This window comes from Theropithecus gelada, chromosome 6 (genome assembly GCF_003255815.1).
Source record: "Theropithecus gelada isolate Dixy chromosome 6, Tgel_1.0, whole genome shotgun sequence".
NCBI classification, from domain to species: domain Eukaryota; kingdom Metazoa; phylum Chordata; class Mammalia; order Primates; family Cercopithecidae; genus Theropithecus; species Theropithecus gelada.
The window spans coordinates 67,028,001-67,046,343 of NC_037673.1; the positions used below are offsets into that span (position 1 = coordinate 67,028,001).

Genomic DNA, 18,343 nt, shown 5'->3' on the forward strand with positions numbered 1-18,343 from the left:
ACCAATGTTGGTTCCTTCTGGAGGCTCTGAGAAAGAACCATCCCATGCCTTTCTCCTGCCTTCTGGTGGTAGCCAGCAGTCCTTATCATTTCTCAGCATGCAGCAGCATACTTCCACCTTCTGCCTCTATTACCACATGGCATTTTCCCTTTCTGTATGTGTATCCTGTCATCTTATAAGGAAAGGACACCAGTCATACTGGATTAGGACCAACTCTGATCCAGTATGACCTCATCTAAATTTGATTGTATCTACAAATACCGTATTTTTAAATAATGTCGTGTTCACATTATTTGGGATTAAGACTTTGACGTATCTTTCTAGGGGACACAATTCAACCTTTGATACTTTCTTACCTGAATGCCTTTTATTTCTTTTTCTTGCCTAATTGCCCTGGCTGGAACCTATAGTTCAATGTTTAATAGAAGCGAGAGTGGGCATTTTGGTCTTATTCCTGATCTTAGGGGGCAAGTATCCAGTCTTTCATCATTTATTTTTTCATAATTGAGATTTTGTTGGTTGTGTTAAGGATCAGTACACAATTCTTCACATTTATACTGAAAATCTAAAAAGCCATGTATTGTAATTATTTTTAAAAGTTACTCCAGTGACTTTCCAGCTTAAAATTTGGAGGCAAGTTTTCATTAAAAGGCTATCAAGTGCTAGTATCCTTACATATTGATAAACTGTTACATACTTCCACAATTTGCAATTAAATAGCATATATACTACATACTTAAATTTTCAGTCTTTCACAGCACATTAACAAAGTTATTAGGAAAACAGGACTACCACAACCAAAGATTTATAGAGTGCACACAATTCTGACAGGGATTCCAAATTACTGGGATTACAGCCATGATCAAGGAATGGTTTTCTTTAGGAAGCAATTCTACTAAAAAACAACATGGGCCCAGGCGCGATGGCTCATGCCTGTAATCCTAGTAATTTGGAAGGTGGGAGGATCGCATGGTAGTTCAAGGTCAGTCTGGGCAACAGAGGGAGACCCTGTCTCTACAAATACGTTTTTTAAAAGTTGGCCAGGCATGTTGGCATGCGCCTCTGGTCCCGGCTACTCTGGAGGCTGAGGCAGGAGGATCGCCTAGGCCCAGGAGGGTGAGGTTGCAGTGAGCTGTCGTTGCCACCACTGCACCCCAGTCTGGGCATCAGAGCAAGACTCTGTCTCAAACAAAACAGAACCAGGTTGGGCGCATTGACTCACGCCTGTAATCGCAGCACTTTGGGAGGCTGAGGTGGGCAGATCACGAGGTCAGGAGTTTGAGACCAGCCTGGGCAACATGGTGAAACCCCATCTCTACTAAAAATACAAAAAATCAGCCGGGCATGGTGGCGCACGCCTGTAATCCCAGCTACTTGGGAGGCTGAGGCAGGAGAATCGCTTGAACCCAGGAGGTGAAGTTTGCAGTGAGTGGAGATTGCGCCATTGCACTCTAGCCTAGGCAACAGAGCAAGACTCTGTCTCAAAAACAAAACAAACAAACTAGCAAACTAAAGAACCAGAACCAAACCATGGGAATAAAAGTAACTAAAACATTTTAAGACATCAGATGCAGGACTGTGACTCCATATTAATAGTTAATATAGTGGAAGGGTAAGCTGATACCTAAGACAGTCAAAGCCTCCCATAATTCAATATTCCACACTGTTTTCTGGTTGTACCAAAAAATAAACAACTGGCAAATGATTTTTACCCTTAAAAGCATTTACACTTAAAAAATGGGATGTGGTGGTATTCCTTTCTTCTTAAAAATGTTTCTAGAGTTACTAAAAAACTTGCATTTATGAAATAGTTGATAAAAATATTCCTCTGGAATGTACAAGAAGGGAGACAAGGACTATTGGTAAGACATGGTAGGCCGGGCGCGGTGGCTCAAGCCTGTAATCCCAGCACTTTGGGAGGCCGAGACGGGCGGATCACGAGGTCGGGAGATCAAGACCATCCTGGCTAACACGGTGAAACCCCGTCTCTACTAAAAAAAAATACAAAAAAAGTAGCCGGGCGAGGTGGCTGGCGCCTGTAGTCCCAGCTACTCGGGAGGCTGAGGCAGGAGAATGGCCTGAACCCGGGAGGCGGAGCTTGCAGTGAGCTGAGATCCGGCCACTGCACTCCAGCCTGGGCGACAGAGCAAGACTCCGTCTCAAAAAAAAAAAAAAAGACATGGTATATGATATTAATCAGACTTGGCTTTTTCTCTCCGGCTTCATCAGAGGCTGGACTTTCCTTGGTTTTTGTTTCTCTGTTTTCTGTAGGTAAATGTGATTTCTTGCTTAGCCACTTTGGTCTGTTTTCCCTTTGTTCCCCTTTTTTCTCTTGTTTGCACTTTTTTGTTTGGAGATTTATCCTTTCCTGCTGCCTTTTTTGGCTTTGTTTCCACTTATGCAGGAGCGGGTTTAGCTGACAGTCATACCAATCTCATGCTGGGCTCTTTCCTTCATTGCTCTTCTGCTGAGCTGATCTTTCTCTTGGGCATCTTGCGGCCAGGAGTGTGCGTGTTGGTGCCTGTGAGCCGCACCATGCTGAGAGCCTTCTCAAAGCTGGGCTGCCTGGCTGCTACCACTTCTCCTATCTTGTCTTATCATTAAGTGTAATGTTACTATGGGTTTTTCATAAATGTCCTTTACCAGGCTAAAGATGTTACTTTCCATTCCTAGTTTGTTGAATGTTTCTTTCATTAAAGGGTGTTGGAATTTGTCATGCTTTTTCCGCATTTATGGAGATGATCATGTGAATTTTGTTTTTTATTGTATTGATTTTTGGATGTTAAACCAACCTCGCTTCCCCAGGAAATATTCTAGGGTCATAATGTCTAATTTTTATACATTGTTGGATTTGGCTTGCTAGTATTTTATTGGTGATTTTTGTGTCCATATTCATAATAAATATTGGTCTGTACTTTTCTTGTGATGTCAGGAGCTGAAGTCCTACTCCCCTAGGGAAAAATGCTCTCCAGGTGGGACCTTGGGGACCGGGAGCCTTGTATTTTTGGGTGCAGCAGTTTGAGGTGGAGTCTCTGCCATGCTGAGCTGGGAGGAAGGAGAGAGAGAGCAGTTTTGGTTCACATAGACTCTCACCTTTGTTAGCAAATTTTCAGATTTTCTTGAACAGATATTTCTTCGTTTGCTTTTTGTCGCTAGGATCATTTTCAGAGGCTATTAAATGTTTTGTTTTTAAAATCGGTTTCACTGAGGAGTGGGTCAGTGAAGCTTCTCAAGCTGTTGCTCTGGACATTGGTTCTGTAACTTCTTAATTTATTAAAATGCGTTTAAGTTTTAAGCTACGTAGGATTATAAAAATTTTGCAATACCCTTCAGGCCTTGGTTTCCATTGGTAAAAATTGGCAGCAGATATGACTAGAGTTGAAGGATTATGAAAATGAAGAAGTAAAGTAAGAATGGTAGACATACATAACAATATGATAAGAGTTAAAATTTGCACATAATACAATATAAAGATAAAATCAGGAGCAAGAAACACAAAAATTTTGCCTTTAAATTATTTCTGTTCTTGCTGGTGAAATTTTGTGAATAATTATAAATTAAGACAAACCAGTTTATGCTATTGGAACTCAAAGTATGGAAAGACCTCTAAAAATGTAGTGCGTGTTGAGAAACAGAACATGTTTGGAGAAATATTTAAGATATTACTTATTTTTTTCATTTTTAGGAAATGACCACAGGTGAACATATCCAAGATGAACCAGGTAACTGTTATCAAGGAAACTGCTAAGACTACCTTGATTAACACTAGTACAATGATTTAATAGTGGGGATAATAAATGAATCAGTTTGCTGGAGAGTTTAACAAAAAGATTCAGCTATTGAATGTGTTATCTCTGTGAGAAATGTGGATTCTTAGAATGTTATTTTAGAAGGTGAATTAAAAGTTAAATGTTTAAGAAATATTTGAGCATTTCCTCTGGATCTGTACAAATGGGAGAGCATTTTCCTTGAAGATATTATTTAATGGGAGGGAGGCATGGTCAGTGAGTCAAAACCAACAGTGATGATTTATTTATTTGTAACATATAACCTGAACAAAAGACTACCCTATTAAGGGATTAATGGTTCAGAGGATATTGGAATCTGCTACTAGGAGATAAACACCTCAATTAAAAATATTTTTTAAGTGAACAGATTTCTAGATTCATTCTTTTGTTTTAATGTTGATATATTTCCTCACAAGGTACCAGTGATGGAAGCACTGAAGCTGCAATAACTTTACTTACAATGGGAGATCTAGTATTGCAGTCAGAGATCAGTACTGAACAGGGTGATGGTAAGAATGAAAGCTAAGTCCTACCAAAAATAGAAACTTTTAAAACCTAACTTTTAAGAAATTATACCCACATTTGAGTAATAACCCTTTTACATTTGAATTTGTCTCCATTTTGTTGTTCTTCCATAAAATGTGATATGTATATATTGATCTATCCACTATTTTACTACTGTTTAGGTATACTGACAGCCAATTCAAGATCGTACACTTGGTTTATTAAGAATAATTTGTATTCAAGCCGGGCATGGTGGCTCACACCTGTAATCCCAGCACTTTGGGAGGCCGAGGCGGGTGGATCAGGAGGTCAGGAGATCAAGACCATCCTGGCTAACACTGTGAAACCCCATCTCTACTAAAAATACAAAAAATTAGCCGGTCATGGTGGCGGATGCCTATAGTCCCAGCTACTTGGGAGGCTGAGGCAGGAGAATGGCGTGAACCTGGAACCTGGGAGGTGGAGCTTGCAGTGAGCCGAGATTGCACCACTGCACTCCAGCCTGGGCAACAGAGCGAGACTGTGTCTCAAAAAATAAATAAATAAATAAATAAAAAGAATAATTCGTATTCATGGAATAGTTGCTCTAGTGAATACTGCCATTACCATCATGAATGTCATTGGTTAACTGAGCTCATTGATCACTGATCGCTTTATACATGTGTCTTTAGCCAAGGAGTTGCTGCTTGGGATGGTATTCACAATTAGATGACAAATACGGTACAAAGAGACAATAGCACTCATTGAAATAATTTAGTTTAAACTGTTCTCAGTTTGGACAGAGCCAAAAGATTTATCAACCAAGATTTTTAATTTATTAGACAGAAATCACAGACAGGCGATAAATCTTTACTATCTAACTATCTTTTAAGTGCATGAAATGAGTAATTATACTATTCCTGGTAATTATTTTGCTTGGTTATGAGTACTCTACCGTTCATTTTATTTACTTATTTATTTATTTGAGACGGAGTTTGATTATGAGTAGCCTACCATTCATATTTATTTATTTATTTATTTGAAGCAGAGTTTCACTCTTGTCACCCAGGCTGGAGTGCAATGGCGCAATCTCGGCTCGCTGCAACCTCTGCTGCCCAGGTTCAAGCAACTCTCCTGCCTCAGCCTCTCGAGTAGTTGGGATTACAGGCACCTGCCACCATGCCCAGCTAATTTTTGTGTTTTTAGTGGAGTTGGGGTTTCACCATCTTGGCCAGGCTAGTCTCGAACTCCGGACCTCAGGTGATCCATCTGCCTTGGCCTCCCAAAGTGCTGGGATTACAGGCATGAGCCACTGCGCTAGCCTCCGTTCATTTTAAGTAATAGACTTTTGGGCCGGTTGCGGCAGCTCAAGCCTATAGTACCAGCACTTTGGGAGGCCAAGGCTGGTGAATGCTTGACTTCAGGAGTGGAACTCCGTCTCTATAAAAAATACAAAAAATTAGACAGGCATGGTGGTGTACGCCTGTAGTGCTAGCTGCTTGGGAAGCTGAGGTGAGAGGATCGCTTGAGCTCAGGAAGTCAAGACTGCAGTGAGCTGAGATCGTGCCACTGCACTCCAGCCTGGGTGACAAAGTAAGACCCTGTCTCCAAAGTAGATAGGTAAAAAAGTATTAGACTTTTAGGCTTGGAACCATATATTTATCAGGAAAGTCTCTGGTTTGTGTTCTGTATAGGGCTCCTTTCTTAGTGGCAGAGTATTGCAGTAGAGCCTGTCAGAAACATATAGAACATAAAGTACACATAGAACATAAAGGTTTTAAAAATCTTCAATGCTGGCAGTGCTATCTTGAAATCCATCTGAGATTATATAATTACTCAAAATAACAAAAGGACTCATTTTTACTAATAATTGCATAAAATTTCAGTCTATAAGGATTATTAAGCTCACAATAGGTCAAATCCCTGGCATGAAATAGGGAGATCATAAATTTAAATTTATAGCCAACAAGAGCAAACTTTATTTATTTTTTAAATCTTTTTCTATTGCTGCCGCACAAATGAAGCAAACTTTAATAATACAGAATTTTACAGTTACTAAATGTTGAAGAATTTATTTTGAGCATCTAATTTGGTCCATTTTAATTTTTTTTTTTTTTTCTTCAGTAGGGGTATGTATACTTCCTCATGTACATTCAAAGGATAAAAGCCATATTCCTTTTAGCCTAGATAATGTAAATCACAAAATTGTTCATGAATGTCAGGAGCTTTCTTCACCTGTCATTACTACGTCTCCTGCATCATTTGAAGAAAACAAGATTGTATTGGAGGAGCAAAGTTCCAGAGAAGAAATAAGTTTAATGGAGAAAGTAAAGGAGAATGCTACACCAACCAGGTTTATTTTAGTATTCAATTAATAAATATTACTAAAACCACCATCAAATTAGTTAATAGCTTTGAGTAATGCTTGTAAATGTAAAGTAGGCAATGCTAATTTCTTACCCTTTAAAGATGGACTGATTTTGATTTTAGGTTAATGGTTTGCATATTTAAATTATAGTAGTAAATGTTGTATATCTTTGAAACTTTAATGAAATAGATTTATGTAAATGTCTCTGTTTTACAAATACAGACTGAATTCTCATCTTAAGACCTCTAGTAAAGTTACTACTTTGTAATTTTAGTATGAAGAAATGAACACTTGAAGACAATGTGGCACCTAACAGGTCGTTCACTCTATCAGTGCTAGACAGACTGTATTAATGTGAGAGAGTAAGATCTAACGTGATTCATAAATTTCTCTATCTTCTGTTTTTAGGAATACAATTTCTAAAGTGACCAGTAATTTGAGAATAAGAAGTAGACTTGCCAAGCCTAAGCCAAATCTTGAGAAGACTTTAGGGACCAGGTTTGATGATCATCAGGAAATTTCCAGTTTGTGCGTAACCAAAGGGGAAGAAATGGAAACTCAAAGAGGTAAATTTTATTCTCTTAATATGTTGCAAAATCATTTTGGCACAAGAAACTACATTAACATTTCAAAGAAATATTTGGTCATTAAATTGTTTTAACTTACAATAAAATAGTTTCAAATTAAAAAGTAAGATGAGCTATAAAATAAATATCCATAAATCTACCAATTGGTTTTAGTAATTAGTACCAGTTTGCTATATTTGTTTGATCAATTTTTTGTCTTTTTATTCTCTCTCTCTCTCTCATAGTTGACCCTTTAACTAGGGGCACTGACGTCCCCAAACAGTCAGAAATTTGTGTATAGGCTGGGTGCAGTGGCTTACACCTGTAGTTCCAGCATTTTGGGAGGCTTGAGCCCAGGAGTTGGAGGCCAGCCTGGACAACATAGTGAGACCCTGTCTCTTATGAATTGAAAACACACACACATATATATATATATTCGTGTATAACTTTTGTCTCCCCAAAAACTTACCTACTAATGACTTACTGTTGACCAGAAGCCTGATTGATAAGATAGTCAATTAACACATATTTTGTATTTTAGATGTGTTATATACTGTATTCTTATGGTAAAATAGGCTGGAGAAAATTTTTTTAAAAAAATTTCTTTTTCTGTTTTTTCAACTGATGTCCTTGAGCCATAGAGAAATGAAAATGTTATTAAGAAAGTCAGGCTGGGGCTGGGCACAGTGGCTCACACCTGTAATCCCAGCAGTTTGGGAGGCCAGGGCAGGCGGTTCACTTGACACCAGATGGGGCTGGGCAACAAGGCAGAACCCCATCTCTACAAAAGTACAAAAATTAGCCAGGCATGGTGGTGCATGCTTGTAGTCCTAGCTACTCAGGAGGCTGAGGTGGGAGTATCACCTGAGCCCGGGGAGGTTGAGGTTGCAGTGAACTGTGATCATGCCAGTGTACTCCGGCCTGGGCAGCAGAGTGAGACTCCATATCAAATAAAGAAAAAAGAAAGGCTAGGCACGGTGGTGGTGCACACCTGAAATGCTAGCCCTTTGGGAGGCAGAGGCAGGAAGATCACGTGAGCGCAGGAGTTTTGAGACCAGCTTGTGCAATATAGGGAGACCTTGTCTCTACAAAATAATTTTAAGAAGTTAGCCAGACGTGGTGGCACACACCTGTGGTCCCAGCTACTCATAGGTTTGAGCTTGCAAGATCAGGTCTGCTGTAAATTGTGATATTGCCACTGCACTCTAGCCTGGGCGACAGAGCAAGACCCTGTCTTAAAGAAAAATAAAAGGAAGAAAATTATAAGGAAGAGAAAAAACATTTTCAGTACTGCATTGTATTTATCAGTACCAAAAGTTTATGTCAGCTGTTTACAAGATGAAACATCTGTCTGAAATGGTGGGCAACCCCAACTACAGGTGTCAATCTGTAATACATACCAAGCAATTCAGCTTTTTCTTATAATGTTAGGACTTTCCTCTGCTTCTTGGGAGTGCTTCCAGCATCATTAATGGCACTTTGTATGGGTCCCATGGTGTTATTCACAGTATTGCACTAAACATGATGAAAAATACAGGAGAACCATGAGAGGTCACCTTTTCTAAAACCTCTGCCGACATGCAGGCTCAAATTACCTCTTCTATGTAGAAATCTCTTTTTCCCTCATTTGTGATGCTACTCTTTGCAGTGCAGCTCCTTCCCGAAGACTTCCTCTAAAGTGGAACTAGCCAAACCTCCGCGTAGCCCACCTCTAAGTCTCTTTTGTATGTTGAGTTTCTAATTATTGATGCTAGTACTATAAAGTGAGGATACAATTATCGTGGCAGCCAGGAGTGAAATATTTGCAGAACATGATTTATTAATCATCTGTTTTACTGTTCAGAAATCTATTAGCCAGGACTTTCTGCCGTGTGTGTAAGCCTGATTTGTGGAATGAGAGAAGTTTGGAAGAGTCACAGTATAGGGATCTTCCTTTTAAGAGGGTATATGTTTCTAATAGAGGGATTTTAGCTGTATTATTTTGGTCTGTATCGTAAGTCTGCTTTTTGTTTAAGAAACAGAGAAAAATGCTTCCAAAGCAACAGAATTGGAAAATAAATACCTCGGACCAGTTACAACAGCAGAGAATAAGGATCAGAGCAAATTGGCATGTGTACCTGGTATCAAAGGGACCAGTATTTCTCCAGAAGTAAACCTAACTGAAAGGTAAAAGAGGGAAGGGATTCTGAGATTCAGTTTATATTGTTTCAGCGATAGCCTTAAGTTGTGACTCTAAGAATTTGAAAAAGAAGTTCTGTTGCATTAAATATGTTTTAAAAGTTTGAAAACCATTGAATTAGATGATCTTTTACACACCTAGCTCTAAAAATAATTCCATGATTTGCCCAATTTCAAATGATATGCATTCTAAACTCTCTTTCAGAAATGAAAATCAAGAAGAGAGCTCTCAGGAGGTTCACATGTTGTCAGTTGCTCCAGTTGCTTCCTCTGAGACAGGGCCCTGCACACTTGGTTTGGATAGGGGTCTTGGTGAAAATTCTGTTGAAGAGGCCCAGATAAAAGACTCTAAAGGAGACAGTGTGCTTATACTTCCTGTGCCAGAGGTAAAAGAATGTACAATATAATAAGGGATAGCAAGGTGTTTCCCTCTATTAAAAAAAATAAATAAATGAAAAGGTGTAATTTACATACAATACACTTCACCTCTTTTATGTTCGTTTTTCTTTATTTCTTTTCTTTTTTTTTTTTTTGAGACAGTCTTTGTCTGTTGCCCAGGCCGGGGTACAGTGGTATGATCTCAGCTCACTGCAGCCTCTGCCTCCCAGGTTCAACAGATTCTTCTGCCTCAGCCTGCCAAGTAGCTGGGACTACAGGCATGTGTCACCGCAGCTAGCTAGGTTTTATATTTTTAGTAGAGACGGGGTTCGCCATATTGGCCAGGCTGGTCTTGAACTCCTGGCTTCAAGTGATCTGCCTGCGTTGGCCTCCAAAAGTGTTGGGATTACAGGCATGAGCCACTGCACCTGGCTAACTTCACCCTTTTTAGTGTACAGTTCTTCAGGTTTTTATAACTATGCAGTCATATAACCAATACATGAACAGTTCCATTAAAAAGTTCCCCAATTGAGAGAAGCCTTGGACTTGAAGAACATGTATACATTATCCAGTTAAAGGGAAAGGAACATGTGTGTGTAAAGAACAGGTGTGGACCAGGTGCAGTGGCTCAAACCTATAATGCCATTAAAAAAAAAAAAAAAACCCAGGCATGGCGGCATTTGCCTGTAGTCCCAGCTACTCAGGAGACTGAAGTGGGAGGATCACTTCAGCCTGGGAGGTAGAGGCTGCAGTGAGCTGTGGTCGCCATGCACTCCAGTCTGGGAGACAGAGTGAGACCCTGTCTCCAAGAACAAACAAGTATGAAATAGCATGTAAGTAGTATGAGTGGAATATTAATGAAGAAAGTGATTAGAGATGAACTTAGAAAGGTAACCTGCAGACAGACCATAAAAGGATTTTTATGACTTGATAAGGAGTTTGGTTACATTTGAAGTTACGAGATTCCTCACCCCACCCTGACTTTTTAATTTTTGCTTTTTATTTTGAAATAATTTTAAACTTAGAGAAAAGTTACAAAAATCTTACAAAGAATTATCCCATACACTTCATTTTGATTCATCAGTAGTTAATACTTTGCCTCATTTGTTTTTTTACTCTGCCTTGCTCTCCATCTGTATCGATAAATACTTGGCTGGGTGGAGTAGCTCATGCCTGTAATCCCAGTATTTTGGGAGGCTGAGGCGGGCAGATCACCTGAGGTCAGGAGTTCAAGAACAGCTTGGCAAACAAGGTGAAACCCCATCATTACAAAAATTAGCCAGGCGTGGTGGCATGCACCTGTAATCCCAGCTAGTTGGGAGGCTGAGGTGTGAGAATTGCTTGAACTCAGGAGACGGAGGTTGCAGTGACCAAAGATTGCACCATTGTACTCCAGCCTGGGCAACAGAACAAGACTCTGTCTCAAAAAAAAAAAAAAACAAAACAAAAAATACTGAATCATTTGAAAGTAACTTGAGTCCATAAATACCTCATCTTGTATCTAATAAGGACAAGGAAGTTCTCTTACAGAGAAAGGACAGTACTGTTGTCACCCTCAATATTACTACACTATGTAACATTGTCTCAGTGATATGTAATATACAGTTTCCATTCCAGTTTCCCTAGTTGTCCCAATCCTGTCCATTATAGCTTTTTTCTTTTTTAAACAGAGTCTTACTCTGTCAGCCAGGCTGGAGTGCAGTGGCATGATCTCGGCTCACTGCAACCTCTGCCTCCCAGGTTGAAATGATTCTTGTGCTTCAGCCTCCCGAGTAGCTGGGATTAAAGATGTGCGCCACCACACCTGACTAATTTTTTTGCATAATATTTTTAGAAGAGATGGGGTTTTGCTGTGTTGGCCAGGCTGGTCTTGAGCTCCTGGCCTCAAATGATTTGCCTACCTCAGCCTCCCAAAGTGCTGGGATTACAAGTGTGAGCCACCGCGCCTGGCCAGCTTTTTTTTTCTTTTTCTTAAATTCAAGATCCAATCTGGGCTCTCACATTACATTTGATTATCCTTTCTCCTTATTTTCCTTTAATCTAGAGTATTTTTCTTGTCTTTTTGTTCACAAAAGAAAAAGCAAGAAAAGTTTAGAACAGTCTAGGCTGGCCTACAATCTGGATTTCTTTTTTTTAATTGCTTCCTCATTACTAGATTCAACTTACATATTTTAGGGCAAGATTATTATATAGGTAATGACATGTTCTTCCTTTTATATCACATCGGGAGACACATGATGTCAGTTTGTCCCATTATTGGTGATGCTGACTGATCACTTGGCTAGAATGATACCTGCCAGATTTCTTCATTATAGTGGCATCTTTTCCATTCTGTATTAGTAATTTGTCAAATGGGACCAACGCAGCAAGCTGTCACCCTGTAGTTTTAATATCCATTGATGATTCTTGCCTTAATGAATTATTGACATTGTTGGTTGCAAAATGAGAGTTTTAAGATTTTAAGCAGGCCGGGCGCAATGGCTCACACCTGTAATCCCAGCACTTTGGGAGGCCAAGGCGGGCGGATCACAAGGTCAAGAAATCGAGATCATGCTGGCCAACATGGTGAAACCCCGTCTGTACTAAGAATACAAAAATTAGCTGGGCATGGTGGCATGCACCTGTAGTCCCAGCTACTCGGGAGGCTGAAGCAGGAGAATTGTTTGGACCCAGGACGGGGAGGGGCGGAGGCTGCAGTGAGCTGAGATTGCACCACTGCACTCCAGCCTGGCGACAGAGCAAGACTGTCTCAAAAAAATAATAATAATAATAAAATAAAATAAAAGATTTTAAGCAGTAGAAACCCAGCATAGTGTCCTACACCTATAATCCCCGCACTTTTGGGAGGCTGAGGTGGGCGGATCACTTGAGCCCAGGAGTTTGGGACCAGCCTGGGCAACATGGCAAAACCCCATCTCTACCCCCAAAAAATTTTTAAAAAATTAGCCAGGTGTGGTGGCATGCATCTGTACTCCCAACTACTCAGGAGGTTGAGGTGGGAGGATCGCTTGAGCCCAGGAGGTGGAGGTTGTAGTGAGCTAAGAGATTTTAAGCAGTAGAGAATTACAGTCAGGGTTGCATTTTAGAAAAACTATGTTTGCCGTTTTTTGGAAAACAGATTGGAGGGAACCATACTGGATTCAGGGAAAGCAGTTTGCCTCCATTCACATGTCACCTGCTAATAGTACAAAGGCTGGTGTGATGGGAGTAGAGAAAAAGTTGTGGGGTTTGGGTCTCCCTATTCTGTCACTTCAAAAATCATTTCATAAAATGCACATATTTAACAATGTAGTCAGGATTCTTTGTATTAATATTTAAATGAATCAAAAGTTTATTGAAACAGCCTAAAGCTTCAAACACTTGAAAAGTATATATGGTTAGATGTTGTTGAGTTAATCTCTTCACTATATCATATTGACTTGGCCAACCTCACTCTTTCATTTTAATTTTTTATAGCAGTATACACCAACAAGTATTCCAGAAGTCCAACAAGAGAATATAATCAATCCTCAAGACCTAACAGGTATGATAATATGCTTCAGTGACATGTCATAGAACCTGATTGTATGATTTTTACCCCTTCTTTAACTATGGAAAAACACAAAACAGTTTTATTTTAGTCTATGCTGGCCTTAAATTTAAAAAGTTTTATAGAAACACTTTGAAGTATTTTGCATATCAGTTTTGTTTTTCAGAGTCATAAATCTTTTCCATAGTATATCACCTTTATCCTTTATGAAATTACTTCTTGGGCCGGGCATGGTGGCTCACTCCTGTAATCCCAGCACTTTGGGAGGCTGAGGTGGGCAGATCACTTGAGGCCAGGAGTTCAAGACCAGCCTGGCCAACATGGCAAAACACCGTCTCTACTAAAAGTACAAAACTAGGCAGGCATGGTGGCACACACCTGTAATCCCAGCTACTTGGGAGGCTGAGGCACGAGAAAAAAAAAAAAAAAGGAGGGAACTTACTTCCTCAGGCTGGGGGGTCGTGGCGGGGAGCATTTATTTATTTAATCTTGATGATAAGTTGTCCTGAAACTGTCTTTTTAGAAATGAAATAAATTAATGATATTCTGTTATTTCATAGTTGAGCTTTTTTATTACTAACTTTTAAACTTTAATAGTGAATCTAGTTGCTAATGTACCTCAAGATGGAGAAGATGAACAAGCCTTTATTTTAACTCTGGTGGAAATTCCAACCAATGCAGTAGAAGAATTTACTGATGCCACTGCACAGTTCATGCCAAACCCTTTACTGCCAGCTCCCATATTGGTCAAATCAGTGAATACTGAAGAAAGAGGTGACATGAGGTAATGAATGAGCAAAACTGTTTTCGCTAGGAGGAAAAGTGATTTATGAATTAAGTAGTATTGATTGAACAAACCATTCACCAATATTAGTTGTTATTGTTGTGGAAATCTTATTTATCTTGTTGTGGAAATCTTATTTATCATTTATGTGGTAAGTTAGAGAAGAAATGTAATGTGGTAGATTTTATATCTGATAAAGATGCCACTTAAATGTTTCATGTATTAGTTTTGTATGAAACTTGTTTATTAAGTTATTTTGAAAGCTAAAAATATTAACAGTCTAGATCATAAAATGATACCTGTTAAAAGTGTGGTTACTTTGTATAGACACACACGTATGAAACTGTGAAATATACATTCACAGAAAGTTGTGGTACAGTGGTACCACAGGTAAATACAGTGGTAATAAATACAGATTTTTATCTTAAGAGACAGGGACTTGCTTTGGTGCCTAGGCTAGAGTGCCAGGCTAAAGTGTAGTGGTGCCATCATAGTTCACTGCAGCCTGGAACTCCTGGGCTCAAGAGATCCTCCTGGCTGGATGTAGTGGCTTGCGCCTTTAATCTCAGTTCCTTGGGAGGCCGAGGTGGGAAGATCACCTGAGGTCAGGAGTTGAAGACCAGCCTGGCCAACATGGCAAAACTCCATCACTACTACAAATATAAAAATTAGCTGGGCACGGTGGCATACGCCTGTAATCCCAGCTACTCAGGAGGCGGAGGCAGGAGAACCACTTGAACCCAGGAAGTGGAGGTTGCAGTGAGCTGAGATTGCACCACTGCACTCTAGCCTGGGTGATAGAGTGAGAAAAAAGAAAAAAAGATCCTCCTGCCCCAGCCTTTCAAGTAGCTTCTCAGCTACAGGTGCGCACCACCGTGCTTGGCTAATTTAAACTTTTTTTTTTTTTTTTTTTCAGAGGTGGAGTCTTGCTCTGGTACCCAGGCTTGTCTCGAATTCCTGGCCTCATGCATTCCTCCCACTTTGGCCTCCCAAAGTGCTGAGATTACAGGCATGAGCCACTGTGTCCAGCTATTCCTGATACTCTTATTTTTTTTTATTTTTATTTTTTGATACTCTTAATTCTTTATTTTGGAAGTAAGTTGTATCTTAACTACCATTAATTAAGATAATTGTCCATAGTGTAGCATTAGAAATTGAAGACTTTTATATTTTTATTTTTGGAGACAAGAGTCTTGCTCTGTCACCCAGGTGGAGTGCAGTGGCGTGATCTCAGCTCACTGTAACCTCCGCCTCCTGAGTTCAAGTGATTCTCATGCCTGAGTCTCCCAAGTAGCCGGGACTATAGGTGTGTGCCACCACACCTGGCTAATTTTTTGTGTTTTTAGTAGAGACGAGGTTTCACCATGTTGACCAGGCTGGTCTTAAACTCCTGACCTCAGGTAATACACCTGCCTTGGCCTCCCAAAGTGTTGGGATTACAGGCGTGAGCCGCTGCGCCTGGACTAGAAGGGACATTTTAGGTTAAACGTTTAACTTTACAATCAGGGAAAATACTATTAAATATTCAGATTTAATTCAATATTATGGAATTTAAGTTATAAGCCTTTAAGTATGAATGGAGCTCAAAACTATTAATAGCATTTTTGTGGCCATCATGTATCTCTTTGTTAGTTTGGAGTTTTTTGGTTTTATTGGAATTTTCATTGGAATACCTCAGCCTTTAACCTTGTTATTGAAAGGATTTCTAGGATCATTAAAAAAAAAAGTATTAAATAACTTCTAATTCAGTGATTTAATATGTATTTCTTTTCTATGCAGTATTTGTTTACCAGCAACTTCAGTTGTTCAGGATGCCGTGGGTTTATCTATTTCTGGAAGAGATAATTCTAAAAAGCCTCTTGATAATTTGGATCTTATATCTAGGAAGAGATTTAAATGCAGGCTTGATGAAAATGACCACATTCCTCCTGCCAAAAAATGTTTGCTCACTTTAAGAGATGATTGTCAAGAATATACCTCTGAGGTAAGGTAGAATCATTAAGTAAGATGGCCATATTGCAACAGATCTGTTTCTATTTTTTCCTTTATTCTCTTTAAACTTTTAGATACGTATAAAGTTAGTTCTGACATTTATCATCATAAGTTATTCAAGTAAAACTGGTTTTGGATTATCACTTTTAACCAGTGATAAATGAAAATTGATGGAGAGTAATCAAGAAACTTATTCCCAGCTCTGTATTGGTGGCTAAAAATAAGACCAAAAGCATTATATATGTCTGGATCTTGGCTCTACCACCTAGTAGTTGAAACATCTTAGGCAAGATAGTTCACCTGTCTCTCTGATCAGGTTTCCTAATGCGTAAAATGGTAATACTAGTATCATCATCATCATGCTTAAAGCTACCCATTACTTTTAGGAGTAACACCATAGTGTTTAGTGCCCCGTATTGTCTTGCTGATTTTCGTGTCTAGTCTTATTTTGTGCCAGCTTCTGCCTCACTTTCTGGCCACATTGGCCATCTTTCAATTCCTTAAATGTCCCAGGACACTTCATTTGATGTACCTTGTGTGTGCAACATTCCCTTGAAAAACATACAAACTTCTTTAGTTCAGTCATCACTGCCTCAGGGAAGTCCGGCCAGACCATGCAAATTCAATCACCAACCTCTATGTTGTAGGTTTCCTAGTACCCTCTTATTTTTGTACTCACCTAGTATGCCTCATAATTTATAACTACACTATGGAAAAGACCATTTAAAATCTGTGTTCTCAAAGAGAAAGTTAAAGACCAATAGTTCTTGATTAATAGTTGACAAAGAGCAAATGTACTTTTATATATTTGGTGAGTCAAAAAATGGCATATCCCAGAATTGTTTTATTTTCTCTTGTTATGGGTAAGATTGAACATCTTTTCATATGCTTAGGAGCCATGTATATTTCCTTTTCTATGAACTGACTTTTCCTTTACCCATTTTTCAATTAGATTATTGATCTTTTTCTTATAGAACTGGCAGAACTCTGTTATATATGTCTGTGGTAATGAGGTGCAAATCTTTTTTCCCAGTTCGTCATTTGTCTCTTGACTCTGCTTTCTTTGTTGTTGTTTTCTCATGCAGAACTTTTGAATTAACTTTTTATATGAACATTTCCAGACATATTAAAAGACAGACTGGGTATAATATGTCCCCATGTGCCAGTCATCCAGTTTTGATAATTTATCAGCATTCCATGCAGACATTATTTTGTTTTGTTTTAAAAATATCCTTAATGACATGGACGAAAGACCATAGTACTTTACTAAGTACAAAACTAGGTCACCAGACAATGATATGCCATTTTAAAAATGATAGTTATACAGTGGTGTGAATATGCAAAGAATGCAAAGATGATCTGACATTATGAAATCTAATACAAACCAATAGATCTGAGGAGAAAAATCATCTCTATTTACAGAAAAGGTACCCAATAATATTCTTTCTTGGAAAAAACATAAAATGGAATAGACATTTTCTTAGCACTATAACTATTGCAATCTAAAAGCTAGCATCCCACGTAATAAACAATGGAAGTTTGTGATGTAGTAGTCTTTTGATGTGCTGCTTGTACTATTTCTTTGATACTTTTGCACTGATATTGAAACTGATTATAAAAGGCATTTAGCAGCTTTTTCTCTTCCAGTGGGCTCTGGAACACTTTAAAATAGTAGCAATATTTTTGCCATAAATGTTTAGTAGACTTCCTGTAAGAGCTTTTTGGGAGATAACATGGTTTCTTTACTTAAAGAAAAAAAGGAAATAAAATTAACTTCAGTTTTACTTGATAAATAGATTTCTAAATTTTTTTGTAAATTTTCTTAAAACAGGTGCACTCAAAGGAATTAACAAATGTTTTTGAGGAAACAGGTGAGATACATTTTAACATGATTGCATTTTGCTAAATACTCCTGATTATTTGGGATATACCTTGTTCAAATATGAGATTGAAACTGAATATTACTTTTCTGTAAGAGTAATACTTGTATTATTAGCACTTCTTTCCTGCAAAGGCCTTGGATTTGGCAGTTTGGTAAGCAAAAGAAGCTCTTTTAATCCTGTCATCAGTTGAAGACTATGTGGCTACAAGTATTTTCTATATAAGCTCAATAACTACATTTTAGGAGTTAGCTGAGTGTAAGGGCTTTCCCCACCCCCCCACCCCGAGACAGGATCTCACTCTGTCACCCAGGCTGAAGTGCAGCAACACAATCACAGCTTACTGCAGCCTCCACCTCTCAGGCTCAAGCAATCCTCCCACCTCAGCCTCCTAACT

General features: G+C 38.9%; 1 protein-coding gene across 1 annotated transcript in view; it reads left to right on the forward strand.

The window, feature by feature from the left end:
* BDP1 (B double prime 1, subunit of RNA polymerase III transcription initiation factor IIIB) overlaps positions 1–18,343 on the forward strand; it is a 115,432-nt gene that overhangs the window by 85,937 nt on the left and 11,152 nt on the right. The window contains exons 27-36 of the mRNA XM_025388922.1: positions 3,686–3,722; positions 4,205–4,297; positions 6,396–6,624; positions 7,048–7,205; positions 9,221–9,371; positions 9,589–9,769; positions 13,221–13,284; positions 13,888–14,074; positions 15,854–16,058; positions 17,898–17,937. Coding sequence (XP_025244707.1) covers positions 3,686–3,722; positions 4,205–4,297; positions 6,396–6,624; positions 7,048–7,205; positions 9,221–9,371; positions 9,589–9,769; positions 13,221–13,284; positions 13,888–14,074; positions 15,854–16,058; positions 17,898–17,937 — 1,345 coding nt within the window. The remainder of the gene's footprint in view (positions 1–3,685; positions 3,723–4,204; positions 4,298–6,395; positions 6,625–7,047; positions 7,206–9,220; positions 9,372–9,588; positions 9,770–13,220; positions 13,285–13,887; positions 14,075–15,853; positions 16,059–17,897; positions 17,938–18,343) is intronic.